The sequence below is a fragment of the Meriones unguiculatus genome, chromosome 11, assembly GCF_030254825.1.
Source record: "Meriones unguiculatus strain TT.TT164.6M chromosome 11, Bangor_MerUng_6.1, whole genome shotgun sequence".
NCBI lineage: Eukaryota > Metazoa > Chordata > Mammalia > Rodentia > Muridae > Meriones > Meriones unguiculatus.
The window spans coordinates 99,654,323-99,681,183 of NC_083359.1; the positions used below are offsets into that span (position 1 = coordinate 99,654,323).

The following is a 26,861-nucleotide window of genomic DNA, read 5'->3' on the forward strand; positions in this document are numbered from 1 at the left end:
TGCTTGCTTAGCAGCCCTCAGTCTTTGGACTGAGCCCCCAGCAGCCTTCCCCACCAAGTATGGACTTCACCCTTCCTCTCCCAGACCAAGGGTGGCCGTGATGATAATAATAATAGTGAACATGAGGAATCATTTACTGCTAGACACTTTTCCTATTGATTGGCAATGTCCCAAGCTCGCGATACGGATACAGAAACCTGTGGGCACGGATACAGGCTGACTTGAAGTTGCGCGGGACTAGGGAAGACTCGGCCAGAACGAGTGCTAAGCTGTGGTCTAGAGACCAGTTTCTGACCTTTCTTCCACTTTAGGCTACTCAGCTTCCTGCTAGGGCTCAGCCATCGCCCTGGGTTGCCCTGGGCTGGCCAAACACTATCTACCGCCCTCTGCAAGGGAGTCAGAGGCCAGTGTCTCCGAGCACTCAGTAAAATAGTGTCCCTGATTCTGTCTCAGATGTGCCTGGTAGCACACTTCTGTGGAATTTTCTTTGACTTTCTCTGGGCCACTCTGCCCTGGCTAGTAAGTAAGTGTCATTTACTTGTTGGTTTCTTTACAAAACCTCCCTATCTGAATGCTTTTCATACCACAGCCGACAGACAAGTATGACCAGAAGGCACGTTCTGGAGTTCTTCAGATCTACCTAAATCTACATCCCGCTATTGACCAGCAACCGTCTTTTTAAAAGAATTCCTTTTCTCTCATCCTTTCTTTCTTTCTTTAATAAAAGGTGTAATATAAAAAGCATAGGTGTTGCATAGGCTTCTCATAGGTTGCATTATAGCAAGTGATGTGTGTGTGCGTGTAGAGGTGACAGTTGTCTGCCTCTCATTCTGATCCACGCTTCCCATGGACAAGTTACTTCAGCTCGTCAAGATTGCTTCTCATCTGTAACACAAAGTAGAGGGCTACAGTAACTGGCATCTGTGTCACAAAGAAGGGACGGAGGGCCTCTCCAATCTTCTGCTCACTCTTTCGCTAGGCCTCTCCAGCTTTACTGTTGGAGCCCCATACTCAGCTGCCTCGGCTGACTGAGCTGGGCCTAGCAGCGCAGAGGTACACCTGGAGCCACATCCAGGGTGAACTTTGAGGTTTAGGTGTGTCTGAGGTTAGCAAGCTAATAGGAGAGCCTGTTGGAAACCTCGCCCTGCTCTGTGCTCTCCGGAGGAAGCCTCAGGCAGCTCCACCTGCTTCTCTCTCCAGCACACGTACCTTCTCCTGCCTTCTTCCCCTTGACACAAAGGGGTGTCCCCAGCCCTATGGCATCTTGCCTGGGTTGCTAATAATAGGGAAGGGTGCATCTGCCAGGGGGTGAGGCAGACGCTGTCCCAGCTCTTTCACGCCAGTCCTGGCACAGTAGGCTGGGTCGGTAAATACCCTTGTGAGCAGAATAAGTCTTTGTGCGCCCTGGAAAATCTTTCTGTCCCCTTCCTGGGGGTCACGGCATCAGAAGGAAGGTTGATGGGGACGTCTTTGTCCTTGAGATCTTGGCTGAGCAGCATTCCACATAGCTCTAGGCGTTCAACCCGACGCAGAGCTGGAGAGGGTGTGCTGCCGCCCACAGCGCCAGCCGCCAGGGTGGGAGGAGGGTTCCAGGAGATGACCTTTAATCCTCATCTAGAAGGCGACAGGGCAAGGTTGTCCGTGTTCTTTTCAGGGCTCAAAACCCAAAATACGTGAAAGGATTAAAGGGACAGAGTTCCGTCTCCCTGTTAGGCTTATGGCGACTGAAGCAACAGGCCGCTTGAGTGTGTTGCTTGGAGAAACTGATTCAGAAATCAAGGACACTTCTGGGCGGCTAGTGTGGGTTCTCCACCCCACCCACTTTGGCTTTTTTGAGATGGAGTCTCACTCTAGATCAAGCTAGACCCTCTTCACCATCTTCCTGAATCAGCCTTCTGAATGCTGAGGTTATAGATGAGGGCCATTCCGCCCAGGACCCCCAAATTCCCTTTATGACGTAAATCCCTTAACAAATCAGAATAAAATCCTCTTCTCAAGGCAGTTTTCTGAATCTCAGTAGCTTGAACTCGGAGTGCCTTGTGGCTCCTAAAGCACTTTCACATCTGTTTTCTCATTTGGCTTCCATAATAACCTGGCATGGGGCAGGGCTTGTCTTGTTATCCCTATTTTGCAGACGAGGAAGCCAAGGTTGTCAGAAGGTTGATCTGCTTTTCAAAGTCCCCATGGTGGGAGTGGAGGGTGGGGGAGGGGTGGCCAGCAATGTGGAAAGGGCAAAAGAACCCCACCTCTAACTGCAGCAGCAGGGCGGAGACCCTAGATCCCTTTGAACTATCGTCTTAAAGAACGTAGAAGAGCCTTGGGAGTGTCAGGACCTGTGGGTAGTGGTTTAGACCAACTGACACTCTTTGTTTCCTTAGAATTTGCCAGTAATATTGAAACCAAGATGGCTGACTCTCTGTGCCAGACTTAGCCTGTACAGTGAAACGAGATGGGATGGGGTGTCTGTGCTTATGTTTTTTTCTGGATTGCTTTAAACATTGGAATCCCCCTGCAGGTCGTTCTGAGTCTGAAGACTCTGTGTAAGGCGTTAGACTGCAGCCAAATGTTCATTCGACTGAGTTACTGAGGATGAAGACTGCCTTTGGATGGTGGAGACTGGGAGCGGAGGGCTGAGGGAGGCTTGGGCAGTTTAGCTCCTCCCGCCTCTGCTTCTTAGACTTGCTGTTCTCTGCAGAAGTTCAGGTGGTGCTCAGAGGGTGACCCAGGCTGGAGTGGAGAGGAGCTGAGGAGGGCTTAGGAGCCAAAGCAGGACTTGGAAAAGCTCTGGGCAGGTTTTAATGTGCCAGAGTTGATACCCAGTAGGTATAGGCCCCAAGAGCTCCACCTGTTTGCCACCCTGTGTGGCTCTCACAGCAACATGGTCATGTAGGCCCAACAGCAATGATTCCCGCCAGTGCATAGGAAGTGGGCACCTAAAAGTTTTCCCAAGTTCCATAGTTAGGGATGACTAGGCAGGCGATGGAGTTCTGGTTGGTCAGCTGACCTACCAGTGTTCAGTGTTCGCTCCAGATTGCCACCTCACCTCCTTCCTTCTCCTCCCCACAGCTCCCCAGAGGCTCCTGGCCATTCCTTGTCAATGATAAGGGAAGTCACAGTGAGAGCTCTCTCCCAGGGCCGAAGCGTTTCTGAAAGAAAAAAAAAAAAAAAGTGGACTGTGATACAGTCTGTGCCTGAGTTTGGGGTGACTGTGGCCGGGGGAGCTCTGGTGCAAGTCTTTCCAGGTGTGGCTTCTGCTCTCAGGCTGCTGATGGAAACTGCGAAGTGTTCCATTTTCCTGTGTCAAGCAAGCATTTCCCCTTGGGGTTACAGCAGCCGCCTTCCTCCTCAGCACCCAGGGGCGGGTGAGCTGCTGCAGAGAGAGCTCCAGGCTTCTTCTTCTTCTTCTTTTTTTTTTTTTTTTTTTTTTGGTGTAGAGTTTTGACAGTCCCCAGCAGTGGCCTTGGAAACAGCAAACCCAAACTGCAGCTCTCCTGAGCAGCCTTGTCCTCTGCCCTGTAGAGAGGGAACAAGCAAGAGTCACCATAGCGGTGTTGCAGAGTCCTTGGCTATTGGGGGAACAGTACAGCCAAGTGCGTGTGGGTAAATAGGAAGGTCACAGCCTTGGCTCGTCATCAAGAATGAACTGGAGCAGATGCTACAATAGTTGTTCTGAATGTGGGAGCGGAGGAGAACAGCAGGTACTGAGCAAAAGGACAGGACGAAGGACGGCAAAATGGGAAGTGGGCGAGGGGTAGGAGAGAGTGGCTGAGACTCTGGAAGAGTCAAGTTAGCTTTAGACAGTTGAGAAACACGTTCCTGCTTTAAAAGTCACTTGCTGGTGTGGGATGAAGAGAGCCCGTTTCTTAGAGCTTTCAAGCCTGAGGAATTCTGTGCAGACAACTGTGGATCGTTGCTAATCACCCCTGGACAACTGGAGTCAAGTGGAAATTGGAGGAGCAGGGGAACATACGGCAGTAAAACATCCCAGCCCGCCTGTCCCCTACACACGCTGTCGCTGAGCCAACAAGGAGGAAGCACGTCAAGACACCCTTTGTGTTTCACTTAACCGTTTTTCAGTGTTCAGCAGAACAATGAACATAACGGGCAAGGAGCCTCATTGGCCAAGAGCTCTCTGAGGAATAGGTGGGAGTTTCCGACCGCTCTCCTGACAGATTTGCAAGACATCCAGATGCAGACATCCACGCTCATCAGCCTTCCTACTCTGTGTGGTTAGATTAAAAAAAAAAAAAAAAAAAAAAGCGGAAAGGCCAAGAAATGTAAATAGCATGTGGTTTGTGTGTGTGGGAGTTGACATGTATTGGTACAATAGTGTGCCTGTACTGTAGATACATTTATACACTCCGTATGATACCTAGTTCTACAGCATGCGAACTATGATAATACTATAGTGGTGTGTTCGTTACCCTCTCGTTGTCACGATAAAATACCCGGCCGAAGCAGCTTAGGGAAGAGAAGGTTTGTTTTGGCTCACAGTTCAAGGATGGGGGAGGTCACGGCAGCGGGAGAGAGAGACAGTTGGTCACAGCACTCCCGCCGCCGTCAGAAAGCAGAGGGAGGGGAATGCTAGTGCTCAGCTCTCTTTCCTTTTCTTCAGTGTGGAGCCCCTGCCCACGGGATGGGGTACTGCCCCACACCGCATTTTCCTCAGAAACACCTCAGCATTGCACACTTTCTCATGATCACGTTGACTACAGGTTGGTACTTGGCTAGGCTAGGTTTTGGTGCCACCACCTGGTTGCTGCAGTTGGCCCTGAGTCCCTTGTGTTAGCTTTCCTTAAGCCATCCCCACTCCTAAGCAGGGTAGAACCTTTGGACCATGTTCCAGCTGTTTTAAATGGCACAAGAGTGTCCTTGTGTGCCTGCTGCAATGTTACACATGCTCACTAACAGGTTAATGGCTCCGATAGACCACAATTCTGGGGGTGGCAAGGGGTTTTACTTTGTTTTTTAATGACTAGAATTGGGGCATGGGAGTCAAGGCAGGGTCTCTCCATCCTGTTCCCCCAGATCTGTCCAAATTCATGGCCGTCCTGGGAGCTGCTGTGGAGAAACAATGAGGGGGTCACACTAGCCAGGTGAACCTGCACCCATCATCAAGGTCACCTCTCCTGAGGCAAGACCCGGACTCTTCCCTGTACCCCCGGTGTGGTGTTCCCACTGGTGCTGGTGGGCAGACTGATCTCTGGCACAGAGGCGTGTCCCCTTTCCCTGTTGACGGTAGGAACGTTATCTCAACAGGGACCATAGCTTCTGGTTGGAGTGGGACTTCAAAGGAGCTGTGCCTCCTCCCACACACTGAAAGATATTTTCTGCTTAATGTGGAGCAATGGAGGGTCTCAAATATGTGTGTGTGTGTGTTTCTCTCTCACTTGGACAATTGCAACCCCCTCAAATTTGATCTTTTCTGTCTTCACTCTTTCTCATTGGCTTTTCCCAGGTCCACTCTACACAGAAACAGTTCAATTTAGAACATTGCCTGCTTAAAGTTTATTGAGGCTTCCCACCCTGTATAAAGCCTTACATCAAAAGAACAGCCTGAAAATCTCTGTAGGGACTGACTGGTTTCAGCCCACTCCCCGCACTCTGTCCCAGCACACCCAGCCTCAGGACGTGCTCACGCACGTCGCCTTTACCCTCATTTTCTTTCCTTCTACCCATGCGTGGCCCAGCTACATGATCCCTGCAGAAAAGGTGCTACAAAGAGCACACAGCCCTCCCCCCGGCCCTCTGGCCACTCCCTGTCCCCATACCTACATCTAGCAATCTTCAGAATGCTTCCATCATCCAGTGCAGTATTTATTTGTATGCTCTCCTTTGACCTAGAATGGAAGCTGCTTTAAAGTAGGGACACAGACCTAGAGCAGCAGCACACACAAGGTTTTTTTTTTTTTTTTTTTTTGGTTGTTGTTGTTTTGTTTTTTTTTGACAATAAATGGATGACTATGTTAGCATTTAATTAGTGCTTTCTTAAGGCATCATGCTTGTAGCATGTTTGAGATCATGGCCCCTGCTCTCAGTGGGTCCATCTGTTCTTATTGAAGATTTTCTTCAATCTGTGTCATCGCTGCTGCTGTTTTCACTGATTTTTTTTTCTTTAAGGATTTATTTTATTTTTCTAATGTTTCTAAGGGTTTACCTACAGGTATGTCTGTCCACAGAGGCCTGCTGCCCTCAGAGGCCAAAAGAGGACATCAGGTCCTTCGAGTTGGAGTTACAGATGGTGTGAGCCTCCATATGAGTGCTGGGAACTAAACCCAAGTCTTCTGCAAGAGCAGCGAGTGCTCTTAACTGCTCAGCCATTTCTCCAGCCTCCTGGCTTGTCTTTTAACACTTAGAAGGCCCCCACCAAGCTATTATAGCTGTCTTCCATCATGTTGGCCCCTCATCAATATTCCTAGGCTTCTGCAGTTCCCCGAAGTCATGGCAGAGCAGTCGTACTAGGCAGAGAACAGGTTTGGTCTTGACATTGTGGGACCAACACAGAGGGAAAGGAAGTTTGGTGTCTCTCAGAGGAAGGGTTCTGTTGAAGGGCACTGTGTTCTCATATTAGACACAGGAAGAGGCACGGAAGAACTGGGTAAGATAGTGCTGCAGTTTGCTCATGTGATCTCTCTCTCTCTCTCTGTGTATGTGTGTATACATATATGTGTGTGTGTGTATATATATATATATAACTTATAAAAATAAGCTAACTGCTATATAGAAACTGAGTAAACAAAGTAGGGGCAGACAGATGGCTTAGTGGTTGAGAGCACTTGCTTTTATTTTACTGAGGACCCAGGTTCAGTTCTCAGCAACAATATGACAGTTCATAACCACCTGTAACTCCAGTTCCAAGGGACTTGGTACTCTCTTCTGGCTTTCAAGGGCACCAGGCACGCACACAATATACATAATACATACAGGAAAAAAACATGCATATGTGTAAACCAAAACCTATCACTGGAATGCTGTCATCATAAATAAACACAGACCCTGTTGGTCATGATGGTCATAGTTCTGATTGAGACAGGTTCTCACTGTGTCACCCTGGCTGGCCTGCAACTCACCGTCTAGACCAGGCTGGCCTTACACTCACAGAGATCTACCCGTGTGGCATCAAACCTGTCTTGTATTGCTTATTAATCTGTCAGTTTACATTCCATCATACTAAGAAAGGGTGTGAGGACACTTGGCAGCCTCTTTGCATGCACTAGGCTAGAATATAAGAAATATCAGAGCAAAGGGTCAGAGAGTTTATCAAGGTCAGTGTAAGAGCACAGTGCAGAAATGTGTACTTAAGACAACCACTCTTACCAAGGGCTTCGCGGCCTTTTAAAGCCAGTCCATCTAGAGCCATTGCATGCAATTCAGTGGTAGAGCATGTCTCTAGCACATGTAAGATCCTGGATGTCAATGCCAGCACTGCCAAAAGAAACAAATTGTGCACATTTTTATGGCCTGGCCTCCTTCCCACCTCCACCAGCGTAATATTACAGCAACAACTTTCATGTCACTTTTTTAGTCTCTGTAGTTGAAGACAGAATGATCAGTTAGGTCAGTGATCGGTTAAATCCTGTGCGGATGTACCCACGTTGTTTAACCATTCCTCCATTGTTGGAGGCTGGGCTATTTTCAAAACTATTGTCACTGGGAACAATGGCTTCATTAACATTTCTGTGTTTGTAACTTTTTCCATATTTTAGAGTGTTTCCTTAAGTAGATCTCCAGAGGTTAAAAATAAGTAAATGAAAGGTTGAGGCACTCTTGGAGCCCTAGAAACCTATTCCCGAGCTGTTTTTTATTTTTATTTTTCCAGAAAGTTGTGTGCATTTTGGGAGCCTGTCTCCATGGTGTGTTGGCCTGCGTGCCACTGTAGCCTTCTTTGCAGAGTTCACCTGTGCTTTTCTTTTTAACCTTTTGATAATCTGATAGACAAATGGTGTATTGTTTTCATTGCATACACACATGTATATGTGCTGGACTATACCTAGGTTGCTAGGTTGTCTGTTGGCATCTTGCAGTTTTGTTTGAGTTCTTTACGTACAGAATCTAAGCCTTTGACCATAATGTGTTTTATAAAAGTTTTTCTCCAGCTTATTTGACTCTTGCTTTTGACACTTGGGCAGTTTTACATTTTGGTAGTCAGAGTTCTTGGCCGCTTTCTGGTTGGTGTTCCTTGGCCCGAGGTGATTTGGGTTTAGCTGTTTCAGATGACTCGCCTTCCTTTCCTAACTTTTTTCGTCGGAAGTGACAAGTGGCGTTTCTAGCATATCTGGCTCCAAAACTATATTTTGAAAAAGAACAAAAACAACAATTTATTATTTCTGTAGTGACAAAAATTATGTTCAGCAATTAATGAATGAATAAATCATAATGAATGCAGAAAGTGAAGCCTCTGCTAATTTTATGTATATGAAGAATTTTATTATGAATTGTATGTATAGAATCATGCACATTTTTAAAGGCAGAGTTATCAATGGATTAAACACTTGCCAACTACTTTTTTTGGAAACTGGCAAGTATTCTACTTAAGTATTGGTTTGTAGCAGTAATGAAAGGAACATTACAGTTTCTGGTTTTGAGATGTCTATAAATTCATCATATTTCAAGAAAATGCATCTTTTTTGCATATTGTTGATCTTGCTTTTCTCTGAGTTAGTCAATAGCTCTTTTTAGTCAAGTTCATTTGAAAGGTTTTTTGTTTGTTTGTTTGTTTGTTTGTTTGTTTTTCCACCTGTAGCAACAGATACCTGGCTAGATGAGGAAAATCTAGCATAATGTTACAAAAATCCCATCACTGTGAATTGTAGAAGTCACAGTACCTTTCTTATCTTTAGATTATCAGATGTCTGTGCTATTGACATGTTTTTGTTTGTGGTGTGTGTATGTGTGTATACCAGCGTGGCGGTAAGCTGAAGCTGGGGTGGCCTGTCCGTTTGCTTTTCCACCTTCGTCTTTGAGACAGACTCTACTGAATCTGCAGTGTGCTGTTTTGGCTGGAGTGACTGACCACTGAGCTCTGGGTGTCCACCTCCATCCCTCGGCACTTGCATCTGCCCTTGGCTTTTACATTCAGCCTAGAGATCCAAACTCAGTCTCACAAACACTTTAGCCATCTCCCCAGCTCCCATTATCATGCTTTAAACACAAACCAAAGCCCTAAGTGGTTTACCTCAGATGGCAGGATGGAGGCAGTGGGGCTCTGTTTCCATGCCTTTACAACAATCATTCTTCCAGACTCAACTTCTAGACTGGGCACGAAGCTCAGGAATATGTAATCACAAAGGGTTTGGGGACAAACCAGCTCACAGTGAGTTCGGCTGAAAGAGAATGCTGGGAAGTCGCTCATGAAACCTGGGGGGCTCCCTCCATGTGGGTCTAGAGCTGTCTTTTTTTTTTTTTTTTATCATTTTACATCCCGATTGTAGCCCCCTCCCTCGTCTTCTCCCAGTCTCTCCTTAGAAGGAGGATCCCTCCTCCCTTACCAAGTGACCCCTGCCTATCAAGTCTCATCAGGACTGTGTGTATCCTCTTCCTCTGTGGCCTGGCAAGACCGCCTTGCCCGGGAGAAGTGATCGAAGAGCAGGCCATAGAGTTCTTGTCAGAGATGGCCCCTGCTCCCCTTACTAGGTGGCCTACATGGAGACTGAGCTGCCTATGGTCTGCACCTGAGAAGGGGACCTGGGTTCTCTCCACGTGTGGTCCTTGGTTGGTGCATCAGTCTCCATTGGCTCCCTTAGGCCCAGATTTGTTGTCTCTGTTGGTCATCTTGGGTGCTTCTGTCCTCTCTGGGTCCTTCTGTCTCCCAACTCTTCAGACTCCCTGTGCTCCGAAACAAGCAGATCCGACCTCAGGTCACCTGGCTAACCCCTGGAATAGGGCTGGCTTTATAACCAGAGTTCTCTGAATGAGCTTCCATGTAGAGTATGATACTTGTAAGGGACAAGAGGTACCTCTCTGTGTATGTGACGCATGTGTGCATATTAAGAGTCTAGGGCTATGGGTGTATAGCTAGCTCAGTTGTGGAGCATGTGCCCCGTAGTACTGGGTCTAATCCCCAGCATTTGGGGCTAAAAGGGGAGGAGGGACTAAGACTGACACAGTGTTTGAGAGTTGGACCAAAGGTTGAGGTGTGGGTTGAAAGATGGTGAATCAGTGTGGCCTGTCTTCTGCATTTTACAGTCCCTACAGTTTAACCTTCTCTGTCCCTTGGTGCTGCACTGTTTGCTGCTCTGTTGTGTGCCCTCTGTTCCTCTGCCTCTGCTCATGCTTTCTCTAAGCCTGAAGCCCTCCTCCCTTCCACCTTCCCTCTGTCCCACATTCTGCTTTCCTTTCACAGCTCTTAAAGATGCAGCAGAAATGACACGTTTCCCCCCAGAACGTCCGTCACTTATTCCCCAAACTAGTGCCTTCCTTCTCTGTAGCCGGATGACTGTGCCTTCCTTTATAAAGCTGCCTGGCATCCTCTGCTGTTCTGCTCTTCTTTTCCTAGGCTTCATGCTCCCTGGGCTTAAGCCTGAAGCCAGAACACAGTGGGGTGGCCACAGTGGATGCATATGGTCTGGGTTGTGCTAGTTAAAACAGAGCAAACGGAGACAGGGAATGACAAACCAGGGCCCCTGGACTTCCAGGACAGAAGGGAGGTAGCGAAGCTGTCACTGTCAGAAAGGGGCTAGCTGTCCTCACTCAACCTGCACCTCTCTTAACCCTCTTAAAGGAAGCTAGTGCAGGCAGAGAGTACACAGCATTGGGTAGGGTGGGGTGAGCTGCGGAGCTGACTCTAGAAGCAAGCCCCTTCCCAGCCGGGCAGCCTTTCTGTCTAACTCTTTCTGTTCATGTTATAACCAACAGAGCCTCGTGGACCTGCCTTTCTCATTTGCCTGGCCCTGGCCAGCCCTGGCCTAGGTCTGTGGGAGAAAAGTAGCCTCAGCCTTGATGGCTACAGCCAGGAACAGCATTGAGGTCAGAGGATGCAGGTGGTCTGATAGGGCCAGGGACTTTCAGATTAACCCTTGAGTAGCCAGCTTGGCATTTGTTTACGTCTGGCCCTGGGGCTAGGCTCGTGTCTTACTCTCTATACCCATGTGGCCAGCTCATGCCAGGGCTTGGAGGCTCTTCCTCTGGTTCTTGGCTCCCAGGAGTGCAGGAGGCATCATTCTGGTCTAGAAATCTCAGCTTGCATCCAGACAGACACCTTCAGTTAAGGCTGTAGATACTGAGCAAGATTCCCCCTTCTGCCTTCTCAGCCAGAAACTAGGTCTTGGAAGGCTCATGGCTATTTCCGCATGCATCCATTAGTTCCCAACTTTGTGAAGGAAGTGTGCTGCTGAGGCCTGGGGTCCTCCCTCAGGAATCGTTGCTGTAGGGAGTGATGCTCATAATATAACCAGACCTTCTGAATGAGCTGTAAAGCCAGCAACAAAAGGACTGTGGACTGTGTGAGGTGTGGAGGAATAACCCTGAAGAAATAAGAAGCCATTCAGGGGGCACAGGGCCCCTGGATGTACAGGGCCTTGGAAGGCACAAAGCGGAGGGGTTGAGGAGCCACCATTTAACAATAAATCTTGGTTCTCTAAGTGAGGCAGGTGATGGCCAGCAGATGGGCTGCCCCAGGCCCAGCAGCATGACAAATCTAGGCACACATAAATAGGCCAGTTTTGCAGGGAGAGAGGGCTTGGAGGGTAGTAACCCAGAAGAGCCCCAGGCATAGACTGGCGTCTGTCTGCAAGGGTTTGGAGAAGCTGAGCGTCATGTAAGAGAGAGAAGCGCATGGAATGAGTAGGACCTGGGGTTCTTGGCCTAGGAAAGCAAGTGGGATCAGGTACCCAATCCCAGCACCAGGTGTACTTGGCACATTCCAAACCCTCAACTTCACTTTCTACCCTCCTAGGTGACCTCTAAAGCCTCTGGTGTGTTTGTTCCTCTGTCCCCGCCTTGGCTACTAATCCAGTCCAAGACACTGGCTCTGTGTGTGCGTTAATCTCTGTTCACAGGTGGGCACAGATCAGCCAGCTCATGGTGTGGTGCTCAGTTCCTCGAGCCCTTCTCTTGCTTTCCTTCCTCATCCTCCCTAGAGAATAAGAGCCACATGTGCCCATCATTTTCTTCTGATGGAGAAACAGCCCTCGCCATGTTTGAGGTCTGGGTCTTTGGGCTTTCTGTGGCGCGTTCACGTTTGGTTGTTGCTTCATGCAGATGCTGTCGGGCCAGGCTGGTGACAGGTTAAAATAGGACCCCATGCCAGGCTGCCACTGTTGAGTCCCAGGCTGCCAGGACTGCAGGCTCAAGTGTGTCAAAGAGGCATCGGACCTTCGTATGAAATCTGATTTACAAATTTTGTCAACTAATTTAGAAAAAAAGAAAAAGAAAATTATATATTAAAAAAATTATAACGGAGCAAAGTTAAACCTGGTGGCTGCCGGTGGAGAAATTCTGTCCCATGTCACCTGATCACTTGTTACTGATAGGCTCTCCGCCTGGATCTTTGAGCTTGGGGAAAGCGGCTGGCTGCCTGGCCTTTGTATTAGGGGAAGGAAAGAGCTGAGCTTGGGGAAAGGGGAGCAGAAGCAGCTTGCGGCTGCACTGTGCACACATCCCAGCACCCCCTGTCCCCAGAACACGCACTTTCCATTTTCCTCTTTGGTCATCCTGAATTCTGGAACCCTCTGGTAGTTAGTTTATGCACTCGCTTCCTTTTCCGAAGACTGAAATGACGACTGCTTGAAACTATTTTCCTCTGGTTGGGTTTTTCCTTGGTGACCTCACTCGGAGACAGATGTGCCTAATAATAACATCAAAAGTTAAGGGGAATAAATCAGCCAGCTGCTCTGTTCCCTAGAAGAGATGCTACGGTTTCTAAATGTGGGCTGTCCCCAGAGGCCTGGAGGGGGCCCAGCTTACCAGACAGGGATCTGGTCACTTGGAGAGGACAGAGGTCCTGGGACAATTTGTTCACCCTGTGCCATTCTCAGGCTCCATCCAGACTCAGAGTTCATAAGATGCCTGGGACACACACACACACACACACACACGCACACACACACACACACACTACCCAGATAGATAGCAGGTTAACATCCCTCTCCTCCCAGATTCTCAAAGTGCCTCGCGGAGCTGGGCAGAGGCCTCCACCACGTCGTCTGCGAAGGTTGAAATCCCTGGGCGGGAGGACCCTCAGGTCCTAGCGTTCCTCCACCTCTGCCATTCCAGATGTTCCCAGATGGCTCACTCACGCCCTCAGGTGTCTCACTCCCTGGTACCCATGGGGAACGAGCTGTAGTTGCCTAAGAGAACCAGCAACCCTCTGTAAGCTATGCAGACAAGACGGGGGGGGGGGGGGTCTTTTGTGGACCGAGCACAAAGGTTCTTGGGTAGAAAGTACAGTGACGCTTATGAGTATTGCTGCTGTGTTTTTTGGTTTTGCTCTCTGTCAGCGTAACGGTCTTGAGGTGCTCGGTGGTACCTCGACAAGCAGGTGTCAAGCCCCTGCAACCTGAGGCAAAAAGTGAAGGAAGCACTCACTGTGAGTGCCCCTGCCCTTCGGGGTGGGAGACCCCCTCCACTTCAGTGGGCATACAAGCTGCCAGGGTGCTGGTTTGAGCATGACCCCCAGTTCTGTCCCCTTGGGGACACTGGCAGAGGTGGGCTATGTCCGTGAGGCAAGCATGCTATCTCTGGAATGACCCTGTGGGATACTGACACCGCAGGCCTAAATAAGCACCCACTGCCACCAGCAGGGCCCCAAGTTGACAGATGCAGGAGGGACAGTGATGAGTCACAGTGTTTGTGAAAGTCACACATCCCCACAGACGTCAGGATGACCTGGGCCTCCCGTTCTGAGGGTGACGCATCTAGCTCTCACTTGGGGGTTCACTGGTGTGCCTTTTTGGCAGCCCGTTTCCTGTGCCTCGCCTCCAGCAGTCTGCACGTGAACAGAGGCATGGCTGCTGAACTCAGACTGGCAGCAGCCTGTCAGGAGACGGGAACTGGGTGACTCATGGCCCAGCCCGGAGCTGCAGTCAGCTTCTACCGGACCGGGCTGCAGAAGTGTCGTTGGAAGGCGGCTGGGGTTTTCTAGTTCTCAGCAGGTCTGCGCTGTGTCACAGGGTGCTGTTCGCCACAGGCAGCTCAGCGCTATCTCTCAGGAATATGAATTGCTCCAGTGTGTCTTGCTTGGAAATAATTTTCTAAATATAGCTGTGTGATCCGCCTGTAAGCCCTTCCTCAAAAGTTTCCTTGTTAGAAATTCCTTAGGTGGGAGTTCCCAGCCCTCAGCCCCGGAGTCAGAATTCCTGTCCCTTCTACACTTCCACCTGTGTCTTTGGGGTTTTGCACTTATAACCCAGGCGGTTTCTCCATCTCAGGGGCTCTGAGGGTTACAGGAGGGCTACGGAGGCCGAGTTTCGGAACCAGGTTTCCTTCTGCAAGCTGCTTGTGAAAGGGGAGTGAAGGTGACATTTGAGCTCCTTCCCCTTTCTGTGGCAAACTTCCCTTCAGAGCCTGGCTTTCTAAAACGTCATCTCCTCGCCAGGAGAAAGCAGTCTGCGCTCATGCACATATGGCCACCCAAAGAGCTTGCTGGCTGCATGGCCTTCTGCCTCAGGAACAAGAGAGGTGTTCACAGCAGCCCAGAGTGCCCTGGCTTGGGGTGGGACCCTGAGTGCCCTGGCTTGGGGTGGGACCAGAAGACCCACTGGTGGCAGGGTGGCCGGCCTCCCTGCCAGACTCCTAGATCTGAATAGCCTGTGGCGTACTCACACGTACTCAGAAGTGGCATAGGTGTTTGGAGCAAGCTGTTTCTCTGGCCGGGAGTAGGACTGGCATTCCCCTTCTCCCCTTTTCCTGGAAAGGTGGGACCCAGGCTGGGAGCGGGGAGGAGGAGGGTGTCAGGCCCTGCTGCCAAGCCAGAGACAGCTTTCTGTCCTGGACATCATCTCCTGCAGGCTCCTGCAGGCTCCAGCTGTCGGGAGCTCAGAGAGCGGACGAACCTTTAAGGAGGCTGAGTGTCCCCGACTGCAGCAGGCCGCGCATGGGCAAAGTGTGACTTAACTTTGAGAACAGCCTGTTGCTGGCTGATGGTGTTGGCCAACTGGTGTTTCCATTTCACGAGGATGGAGAAAACTGAAGCTCAGGAGGTTTGGTAACCGGCCCGGGACCGTCAGCCAGGACTAACAAGATCTGAGCCCAAGTCCATCTGGCTATAAAAAAAAAATCACATGTTACAAACGACAAAGGAGACAGCCTAGCTGAGTGGCGCAGACCTGGGACTCTCAACAGGCTTGCCGCTTACCTCAGTGTTCACATCTGTAAAGCAGGATGATGAGGGCACCTCCATGGCAAGCTGGGATAACCTTAGTATGTGTTCCTCGTACCTATCACACGCTTAGTGCTGCATGCCATCTGCCTGTCAAAGGCATGCAGCAACACAGGTGAGCTGCTTGTTACTGTTTCCACGCGCTGTGGCTCTGCCCCAATCCTGCGGAGCCTTGGGCAGAGAAGGCGGGATTGAGTGCTCTGGCCCCTAAGCCTGTGAAGTTCTCCTTAGGAAGTGTGTTGAGAGTGTCCGTCGCTCACCCACCTTGGCTAAGATGGAGGGTGCAATTGTCTGCTGTCCGGCGAAGGCCCTCAGTAAATTTCCACCCTCCAGTAGCTCAGCCTTGTTTTTTTTTTTTTTTTTTTTTTGGATTTACCAAAGTAAAAATAAAAATCTCTGGGGAGGCCGAGAGGGAGGGGGCCTGAGGAGGGTTGTGGGACAGCCATGGTGCCTGGCTCCCTTTCCCAGACAAAGCTAACTGTCCTTTGTCCTCTGCCTTTTTCCATGAGGAAGAGGACTGAGCCTGCCCCCCTCCGTCTTCCTGTTGGCCATCCCAGTTTCCGACTATTGTTACTTCCCTCTAGGCCCAATGCGGCCATCTGAGCCTGAGGGAGGCCGAGGCGGGCCAGCTCCTGGTGCAGGCATGGCTTCTGCATGGTCAGGCGTTTCCGCATCTGCTGCCTCCTCCTCTTCAACTGCCATTATTTTTAGTTCTGGGAGGAGGAGGAGGGAAGAAGCCAAGTGGTGACCTTCACACCAGAGACGCAGATTGCTGGGCCGCCTGGCAGGGAGGCCGAGGAGCGCAAGGACACCTCAGTTCTTGGGTAGCAACAGCAAAGACCGCAGGGCCCTTGGGTGGCAGCACAGGACAGTCAGGCTTGGGGAGAAGAGTGACTTGAAGCAAGGTCTCTGGTGGGAGAGCTTTCTTCGCTGCTGTCCCTAGTGTCCTAGCTGCCTGTGGTGGCCGCCAGGCACCCCAGAGTCCCAGACCAAGAAGAGAAGGGAAGAAAATAGCCTGAAACCCAAAACCTTTCGGGTCTCAGGCATTATGGACGAGGGCTGTACAACCTGGAGATGGAAAGGAAGATGGCATGCCCCACAGGGTGTCAGGCATGCAAGAGAGTCAGAGTGTGAAGTGAGTATAGGGGGACATCCAGAGTGGCCCTGCGTCTGTGCTGGGACCTTCTTTCTCTGTTAGGTGATAGGGTGTTAGGGAGCCATGATGGCATTCTTGGGGGCAGGCCTGTCCTTGCTAGCTGTGTCCAAGGCCTCTTCCCAGGTTCTGGATGGGAGGGAGGGAGGGAGGGAGGGAGGGAGGGAGGGAAGGAAGGAGAGTGGCTGGTGCAGCATCCCTGGCAACAGTCTGGATGCTGCCCTTGCTCTAGAAACTGAGACCCGAGTTGCAACAGAAAAAGGCAGCTGAGCAGGAGGGCCCCTGGGGAGCTACACGGAGGCTTCCTGTCCCTGCCCAGGATGTGCTGCTAGGAGTACACCGACTTACAGCTGGTCCTCAGCAAGGCGATGTCTCCCCATGCCTGAGCAGCCAGGGCTTGGCGCTCGTGAAGACCAACCACCCTCGCTCTCCTGCCCCAGGCCAGCGAGAGATTCCAAAGGAGATACAGAATGAGTATCCCTACTCCAAAATGTCCCACCCTCCGAGCATTCTGAACGCGTTCATGGTCACTGCACACCGGAAACTGTGTACCTAACCTCGCCTGAGGAGTCACAGTCAAAACGCAGGTGCACTGAAGGAGTAAGATCACGTCTGGGCTGTGGGAACGAGGTGTGTGTGAAACAAAAGGAGTTTCACCTTGGGGACCTGGGTCCCGTCTAAAAGATGCAGCGTGGTGTGTGTGCACGTATTGTGAGGTCCGGGGAAAGTCGGAAACAATTCTGGTCCCAGAGATTTCACATAAGGCGTGCTTAGCCCTCCTGGGCTCACGAGTGGCTCAGCGTTCTGGGTTAATTCCCATCCTGTGCGGGGAGTCTGTAAAGAGAACAGTTCTAAAAACAGTCCACACTGCCCCCTTGTGGCTAGGTGGGGAGGTAGTGCAAAGCGGCTGAGGCTTCTTCGCTTGGTTTGAAAGCACTGTTCCTTCAGGGGGTTGTGGGGGGGGAGTCAGTCGTAGGTACAGGCTTGTCTTTAGCCGCAGTTTTCTTCCTTAGCAGCTACTGGGCCTTTCGTTCTCTCTTGTCTCCTCGGAGCGCAGCTCACTGGCATTTTCGGCAGACAGTTTCTAAGCAGGATCCAGGAAGGGTCATTGAGTGTCCTACCTGCCTGGGCCTGCACCACACCACCCTCCTGGGACCTCTGCCAGGAGAGCACAATGAACAAAGTTGGCCGTGAGGCCTGGGAGAAGCACCAGGCTTTCCCTCAGAGAGGGCGGGCGCGGATCACTAGGGAAACCCTAGCTGCTTTTATGGAAAGACCAAAAGAAAAGAGAAGGGGGGGGGAGGAGAAGGGCATTTTCCCAAACATGGAGAACTCAGTGACTTTGTCTTTGACTTCAGCAAGAGCAGAACAGAAGGTCTAACCCAGAAAGAGCCGTTTCCCATCCACCGTCTGTCAAATGTGCCGGCCCGAGTGTGTGTCAGCCAGGGCCTTCTGGGAAAAGCCTGGGACTCGGAGGGAGGGGAGGGCAGGTCTGTTCAGGCCTCCCCCGTCCGAAAGGTCAGTCTTGTGACAAAGTGACAAAGTGCTCGCTGTCTGTGTGAGGCTGTTTTATAACTAGGGGAGAGACGAGGGGCGTCTCATCCTGTTGGCTGAGACAAAGTCTTCAGAGTTAAATGGCAAAGAGTTGGAGGCTGTGTGACCTGGAGCGGTGCTAATGTCTCCGAGCAAAATGGAAACAAGCCGGCCAGCGCCAAGAGGCTTCCCTTGATGTCAGCACGGTACCTAGCAACGCCACAGACACTCAACACGGGATTTCCCTGTGCGCGCATGGTCCAGCCTTGTCGGACAGGATTTTAGGAGAGTTGAGGTGCAGTGATATTTTAGGTATTTCACCCCCATCTTTCTTGCCCTAAAGAGAGGGAGCAGGGGAGAGATTTTTTTCCTTGAACATTATAAAAATAAATACAGAGTCATCAAATTATTGAGATAAGAGAGACCTGCTAGAGGGAAGGTAGCTAGCTGGCGCCCTGGGCCAGGCGGGAAGGGACTTTCGCAAAGAGTCTAACCTCCTTGTGGGATCAGTTTTGTTGACCCACAAAATGTGCCCCCGCCCCATAGGTGATGTTGGCCATTTGGGGATCCAGCTTCATTGAACTTCTAGAACAGTGGTTCTCAACCTGTGGATCACGACCCCTTTGCGTGGGTTGAAGGACCCTTTCACAGGGGTCACCTAAGACCATCCTGCATATCAGATATTTACATTATAATTCCTAACAGTAGCAAAACTACGGTTATGAAGTAGCGACGAAAGTAATTTTATGGTTGGGGCGTCACCACAACACAAGGAACTGCATTAAAGGATCCTGGTGGTAGGAAGGTTGAAAACCACTGCCCTAGACAGAAAGAGATGGAGACGCTAGGCTCCGGAGGTCAGGATCTAGCACTGTGGGCCTGAGGGCGGGGCTTTATAAACGGTCAATCCACATTGGCTCACCTCATGGCCACCCCACTTTCCCTCTGGCTCTTTGGAAATGTCTGGTGAATTCTTGCCAGCACTGTGTCTGTGTCTTGGAGGAAAAATAAAATAAACAAGAAGAATCAGAAGTCAGGACAAAGTGAGTATTTATGGCTTGCCTGACCTTCGCCATGTGCGGAGCAGAGCACGTGGCCAGAGGGAGCAGAGGGAGGCCCGTATCACCGGAGACTCCACGGGGCCACAGGGGACCCAGTTACAGATGGGGGCACTGAGGTCTCTGCTTGTCCATCCAAGGGCCGTGGGACCTGGGAGAACAGGCCTCCGCACTCCAAAGCTTGGTGGCTCTTGGCTCTGTCACCCTGCCTCTGTGGACAGAGACCAGCCCTGTGGGGCCTAGGCAGTGTTTAGACAACAGCTGACCATGGAGGGCAGTGGGTCACTTCAGCTCTTTGTTTAGTGGGGTGATACGTCCCGAACCTGGCAGAGGACTCATCAAACAGGTACTGGGAGGAGGGCATGATGCAGGCAAGGATCTTGCAGTGGCCATCTCCCGGAGATCTGCTCCACAGCAACAGCCTGGCCATGGCTGTGCCAAGGCTGAGGCCAGAGCCTCGTGAAAGCCATGGAGAGCTGGGCTGTAAAAACCGACACCTGCCTGTCCCTGAAAGGCCGCCCGCCACCACCCTCCCCGCCTAGATGGTCCACCATGTTTGGATAAAGGTCCCTTGGTTTTGTGCCAGGCCCTTGCTGATAGCTTGAAAGAAGTAGGGAAGAGCGCCCCCCCCACCAACCCCAAAGCCTGTGCTGGGAGCTCCCTTACCTCCCCTTACCCCGATCCTACCATTCCTTTTCTGACTGCTTTGCAAAAGACGTCATGGGCCACACTTAGAAATGACTCTGTCCCTTCCGTTTAAGGTGTCACATCCCTGTAGCATGGCCCCTCTGTGGAGCCCTTTTTCCTCAGTGTTCATTTATCATAACGTGTGCAGATAAAATGTGCAGTGACGCCTTGCCGCCGAGTGACAGTGACCCTCTAGTCCAAGATCGCTGCTTTGGTACAAAGGAAGTAATTTCCCAGAATCCTAGCACCCATGAGTCCCGAGAACCTGCTGGAATAGCTGTCTGCCCCCCACCAGACAGATGATGAAGCCAAGGCAGTGGGAGAGTACGTGAAAAGGAGCAATGTGGGCTTCATCGTTCGCTGCCGAAGGAGGGTCTGGGTTAAGGAGCCCTGGATTCGGAGCACTGTGCTTGCCTCCTTCACTTGCCCATGAACAGCCCCTAAGAAATCCCCTGGGCTCCTTGCTCAACCTGTTTGTAAACTGTAAACAAAGCTATCTTCTTTACAGGGCCAACAAGGTGTTCGGAGGCCACCTGTGGGTGCCTGAGCCGTCTGTGTGGCCCCTGGGCATTGAGTTCCCTTGTTTGAACTGATTCTCATCAGAATGGGTGGATGTACCTGTCACTCAGGGCGCTCTGTTTGCTGCTTTCTAGAGCAAGTCATGGAGGAAGATAAAGAATATGGTGCAGTGGTCCCCCTTTGTCATGTCCTTCAAGAAGAAGTACCCCTGGATCCAGCTGGCCGGACATGCAGGTAGTAGACGCGGCTCCCCCAGACTTTCCGGGTCAGTGTGGGAGGGGGGCTTGGGCAGGGCGCTCAGGGGGACAACAGCCCTACGACAGACCTGGCCGAGGGTGCCACCCCCACACTGACTTGTAAGTGCGCCTGCATTGCCCCGTTCTGCGGGCTGCAGCATCCGAGGAGATAGTCTCCACCCGGAGGGGACTTGACCTGGGGGGGAGAAGCAGCCAAGTCACCCCCTAGCTACCAAGGTGCTGGCAGCGTCAGCCAGCCCCCATATGGAGCCCTTTGCCACGCCGTGTCCTCTGGGGAAACCTCCATAGCCACCTGCGGGCCTGGCCCCCCGAGAAGTCACAGGCCAACAAGGCTTAGACCAAGACGCATAAATACTCCCTGCGCGTGTGGCCCTGAAGGAGCGTTGCCCAGACAGCCCGTGCCTGGGACACACACTCTTTAGCCTGCTCTGCCCCCTGTTGAGGCACTGAGAGTTTTCTCCTAAGACCCGGGACACCTGCTTGCTGAAGAAGTAGAGGTGGGGGCAGGGTGCTCAGAGTAGTGAGGAGTGGATGGAGCTGTACAATCCTTGGAGGTGAGGAGCTTGGAGTCAGAGGAGACGCAGACAGGCTGCAGCCAGGTCTCGAGGCCATTTGCTGTAAGGGGCTTGTCTACAAATGGCCACACCTTGAACCCTCGGGTTAGCCAGTGCTGCAGTAGGAGTGGGGATTCTGATGCAGCTTGCAAGGGGCTGTTGCGAGGGGGGAGGGGTCCCAGCTCTGCCTGGCTTCCTCTGAGGCTAGTGGCTGTCCTCCTGCTTAACTGCAGGGAGCTTCAAGGCAGCTGCCAACGGCCGCATCCTGAAGAAGCACTGTGAGTCCGAACAGCGCTGCCTGGACCGGCTGATGGCCGATGTGCTGAGACCCTTCGTGCCAGCCTACCACGGGGACGTGGTGAAGGACGGGGAGCGCTACAACCAGATGGACGACCTGCTGGCCGACTTCGACTCACCTTGCGTGATGGACTGCAAGATGGGCGTCAGGTGAGCCAGGCTTCTTTCAGGGAACGTCCCTTCCCATCGTGCCTGGCTGTGCGGAGGACACGGGGATGCTGGCTCTGTCCTGTCAAGAGCTTCTCTTCTCTAGTGAGCCAGAGAAGATGAGGCAGGGCCCTGGCTGGGGTCTGAGCCTGGGGGCGGTTGGGGGGAGGCAGGAAGCAGGCAGAAGGAGCTGCAAACTAGTCAGGTGGGGTCCTTGAGTGAGGTGAGTAGCCAGCAGGGAGGAAGCAAGACAAAGACCTCCTGTTAAGTGAACTGAGAGGGACCACAGAGCTGGTTTGTAGAACATGCTGGTTTCAAAAAAAAGAAAAAAGAACCTGACGCTAGGGTGTGGCTAAGGATGGAGACTCGGAGTTGCAGAGGCCCCTGTTGGTGGGTAGGCCTTGGGGTGATTCCAGACCTTGCCAAGAGCTCCAAAGCCTGGGCCGAGCTCCATAGTCTGGAGGGCATAGAGCCTCAGGAGGAAGCAGACAGCACCCCTACCTTCAGCCTCTAAGATTTTCAGTGTGGCGTGTCCAGCCCAGGGAGCCTGATTTTGGCTGCAGACACTCACACTGGGCAGTAGACTGAGCTCAGAGCTGAAGCCTATATCAGATTTGAAGAGTCCAGCTGGTCTGTTTCTTTAGCACATGGGTGGCTGCATGAGTGTGTGTTTTTATATATATATGTGCCAGAGGTCAACCTCAGGTGTTGTCCCTCAAGGAACTGTCCAGCTTGTTTTTTAAGACATCTCTTATGGCCTCAGCCTCTCTGATTGGGTGGGCTGAGTGACCATCCAGCCCAGGAACCCACCATCTTCAGTCTCTACTTGTCTCGTGCTAGGATGACACGCTCACACCACCTTGTGGGTTCTGGGGGTTGAACTCACGTCCTTATGTTTGTGTGGCGAGCACTTTGCTATCTCCCAGTCCCTCAAATGTTGTGTTTCCTCCCCTCCTCCTTCTCCTCCTCCTCCTCCTCCTCCTCCTCCTCCTCCTCCCCCTCCTCCTCCCCCCCCCTCCTCCTCCTCCTCCCCCTCCCTCCATTTCAAGACAAGGTTTCTCTGTGTAGCCTTGGCTGTCCTGGACTCGCTTTGTAGACCGGGCTGGCCTCGAGCTCACAGAGAGCCACCTGCCTCTGCCGATACTGTGTTTCTTATATGAAGATGTCTAGAAGGAGGAAGGAAGAGCTAGCTCAGTGTGCTTGAATCCTGCCAATCAAAGTTCCTTTCTTTCCTTCTCATTCCTCCTTGGAGTTCTGTCCTAAAGCCAGCCCGTGCCAGCTAAGACATGTCCCCCTGCCCTTGTCCCCAGGGTTGGGAGGGGGTCGTGGAGAAATACAGGCCCTGTTGTTGGCTCTTCCCGTCACTAGCCACCTCCTCCTGTGTCCCAAAGCCCTGGATATCTTGGCCCACATGAAGCCAGGTGGGTGAGGGAGAAAGCAGAATGTCCCTGCAACCACCGCACAGCCTCGGATCCTGGGATACCTTATTTCTGTCTCTAGAAAATTCTTCCCACAATGCACTAGGATATGCCCACTCAGGCAGAGGCCCTGCCCTTCCTTCCAACATGGGAAGACCAGGGCTCAGTCTACCTGCAGGAGAAGGTGGGTACAGTCCCCCCCCCCGCATTCTTGCAGGTGCCCAGACAAGCCAACTGTACCTGAAAGTCAGCACTGCCCAGGCTTCCTGCCTTGTGTGGCTGGCTGCTCCCTGGGAAGCCACAGAGACAGGGCACCATTCCCCCAGGCTTCCCTCATCTCCTAGAGCTTAATAGCTTCTCCCTCTTTATACCTCAGAGCTCTCCTATCCAAAGGGCTTAGTTAACCCCATCCTGGTGGGGTTAGGGAAAGAGAGATCTCCCCGGAAGTAGCACTCACCCCACCTCTGTCTTCCCTACACATAGAGCTCTGAACACTATACTAGGTGCCTCAGCCATACTGTCCCCTGCGTGTCCACAGCAAGCCACACTGGGAGGGTAGCCTATACTACCATTTGAACAGGAGTCTCCAGGGACACCTATTTAGGTAGCAACATAGCACAATGTTCCCAGGCCTATGGACTTCACACTAGTGCCTCAACCGTGGCCTGCCCTCCGTGGAGACATGCAGGGATCCAGTTTCCACAGTGGTCCCTGGAGTCCTCTTTGGGCTATAACTTGTGGCTTTCTCCCAAACACAGTAGCACAGAAACACAGCCCTCTGTGCCTGCACCAAGATAAGCAGCCTGTGGTTGTCCCCAGAGGATATCCTAGCTGCAGGAAGAGGCTGGCCCATGCGTCCTTGTCAAACGCCAAGTCTCAGGGCCTGAGACAGAGGCTTATGAAAATGGTGAGAAGGCCATCAGCTGAGCCAAAGCCTTAGCCATGTGCAAGACGCGATGGTACTGATGGAAGGCACGTAGGCCCTGGTGGCATCTTAAGCCAGGGTGTTTCTAGGGACCTGGCTTCAGGTGAGCAGGTGCTCACACTGCTCTATCCTTGGGCTCATAACTTCCCACTCGCTGTGGCTGTACCTTCTGTCATCCAGCCCCCTGGGCCCCGGAGAAGCTGCTCTGGCCTTGGCCTGCTGGTCTCCCATGGACTTAGCACCCCCCTTACTTTCTCTTGAGTCAGCCACGGAGCAGGTCTCTTCCCCCCCCCCCAGATTTATTCTCTGAGCTCCAGAAGTCGATGAACAGGTCTCTGCTCCCCCGTAAGGGCTGGAGCTCAGGCTCTTCCTCTGCAGCAAGGCAGCGATAGGTAGTGGTGGTGGTTCCTCTGATAGACGTGTTACCCAGCCAGCCTGTGTCCATCAGGAACATCTCCTTCAAGCCTTGTTCTGGGCCTGAGGAGCAAGTGACTCTGCCTAGAGGGAGCTGCGGGGCCCCTTTTGAAGAGAAGTCCATGTGAACAGGACGGTGACATCCGTGTCCGCTTCCTGTTTAAGGAGCTACTGAGAACCCTTTGTGGAAGTTATCACTGCCCGCCCTGCAGGCCAGGGCTGCACCCTCATGAGTGTCAGGCGTGAATTCCTCCCCCATGGTCCACAGGCCCCTGACAACTTGGTGTTTGCATGCACAAGGGTGTGCTGTGGGCACCAGTGTGCACAGACACATGCAAAGACACAACCGGAAGCTAATGCACCCTCCCCTTCCTAAACAACCAGGACACGTTTATACATGTGTCTCCCAGGAAGCTGGGAGTTTCCTTCCGGAGTAAATACCAAATGGGTGCAGCGGCTTCTGAAATAATCTCTTTTGTTCTGTCTGTTCCGGGACCCAGACTAGCAGTCTGGGAATGATGTGGGGAGATATATTGGGACAGTGCCTGGTGGGCAGGGGAGAGAGTGGACGGGAAGGGAAGGGAGGGTGCCTCTGCAGCAGCTCACACCCACGCAGGCCACAGGGGGCCCACTTCCCCATCCTGCAGCAGACTGCTGACTGCTGCCTCACGAGGGCCCTGGGCAGCATGCACATGGGTGGAAGGGCTGTAGCAGGGGAGAAGCCTGGGGTGTCACGCTCCCAGCTGGAGGGGGTGGTGGTGGTGGTTGTGGGCATAGTGCTAAGACCAGGATTGATCCCCAGAGTTCTGGGCCAATGACTCCGCCCCAGGCTGCTGTGAGCCTGGCCCGTCTCTGCCTGATCCCTCCCCTCGGGGCTCAGTGTCCCCATCGGGTCAACATGCAGACTCTCTCCTTACTGTGCACAGGGAAGCACATGAGACTGAGCGTGTTTGTCTTCCCGGGATCGGAGGCTTGGTGACCTCGTGTGGAGAGGGGTGGGGTAGGGGTGCCAGTTTTATCTTTGAAGCACGCCTGGGCTGCAGAGCCCTGGGCAGCCCTCTCCAGCATAGGCCATTACAGAATCCCCTGCTGCAAACTGCCAGAGATGCAGCCCCGCCTCACGCTGCTCGAGGACAGGGAGGCAGATTGGAAGGACAGAATATGCTTTCCAGGCTACCAGGGCACAGCAGAGTTCAAAGGGGGAACCCCGCCCTTTGTCTCTTTTTCACAGACTGACCACTCTCCCGCCATTCCTTCTTTTGATGACTCTAGAAGAGCCTCCTTGTTGGGCTTTCTGAGCTTATCAGGCCTTCACCGTGATCCCAGCATCTAGGTGCTCTGGGTGCATTGAGATGACCCCCTCTCAAATCAGCCCAGACAGTACATGGCTCTCTGTCTCTCTCTCCTCATCTTAGATGTTGCTATATTGACTATTGTCCTGGGACAAGACACAGCCAGCCAGCTCAGGGTTTTCATCCACCAGACATGACTACAGGGAGCTGGCTGTGTCCTAGCCCCAACACTCAAGTCCTTCACCTCCCATGCAGGACATACCTGGAGGAAGAACTCACCAAGGCCCGGAAGAAGCCTAGCTTGCGGAAGGACATGTACCAGAAGATGGTTGAGGTGGACCCCGAGGCCCCCACTGAGGAGGAAAAAGCCCAGCGAGCTGTGACCAAACCACGTTACATGCAGTGGCGGGAAACTATCAGCTCCACAGCTACCCTGGGCTTCAGGATCGAGGGCATCAAGGTGAGAGCTGTGAGGTGTGGCCTGAGGTTGCTGAGGCCTCTTGGTTCTCGGTGATAAAGGAGGCCTTGGGGTGCCGGAGTCTGTACACCTCACCTATACAGGCCTAAGTGTGGACAGCCAGCCTCGAGGGTGTTGGCTCATTCTGCAGTCTTACGTGCAAGTGGACTGGCTATGGAGGACCATCAGACCTTGGGGTTGGGGTGACTTATCTGGACAGCTGTACAGAGGGCCCACATAGGAACCAGTTTATATACCTGCCACAGGGAAGGTGTCGGTTCACTGCCAGTGAGGTACAGAGGAGGGGAGATGTGTGTGGTTACCTGGGATCACCTTGGAAACTGCATCCCCCAGCCTTTCTTCTTGGATGCCCTGAGAAGGACCTCAGAAGACTGTCCTTGTCCCTGTGTTCTAGACCAGGTCCCTGGGTACCTGATTTGCAAGACCCAGCTAGGAGCAGGTTGAAGAGATACAGGCTCCGCATTGTCTCAGGTGGCTGTCCCTTCAGGGAAGGTGGCAATGCACTCCGAGGCCCTGGTCCTCCCTTTCTCTGCCCAAGCTTGGTCTTCCGGGGCCCCTTCTCCAGCCTGGAGTCAGAGTTGGGTAGCTGAAATAAGGGGAGGCTTCTGCAGCCTTCTCTCACATAGTATGTAGATATGAGTTCCCATGGATGATTGCCAGTGTCTCACTGGCTTCTAGAGCTGGGGATTGAGAAAGTCATTTGCCCTTCCTTGTCTTTTGAATCCAGCCTTTCCTCTTGGCAATATCCAGCTCTCTGATTGGATGCAAATTACAAAAACATATCCTCTGTCTCTGTGTAGTCTGTCTGAATAG

The 26,861-nt window shown here is 52.1% G+C and overlaps 1 protein-coding gene across 3 annotated transcripts in view; it reads left to right on the top strand.

Annotated features, from left to right (window-relative positions):
- Positions 1-26,861, top strand: part of Itpkb (inositol-trisphosphate 3-kinase B) — an 88,149-nt gene that overhangs the window by 55,805 nt on the left and 5,483 nt on the right. For all 3 annotated transcript variants that reach the window (XM_021654927.2, XM_060364810.1, XM_060364811.1), the window contains 3 exons: positions 20,401-20,500; positions 21,311-21,524; positions 25,826-26,030. In XM_021654927.2, the coding sequence (XP_021510602.1) occupies positions 20,401-20,500; positions 21,311-21,524; positions 25,826-26,030 (519 nt within the window). The remainder of the gene's footprint in view (positions 1-20,400; positions 20,501-21,310; positions 21,525-25,825; positions 26,031-26,861) is intronic.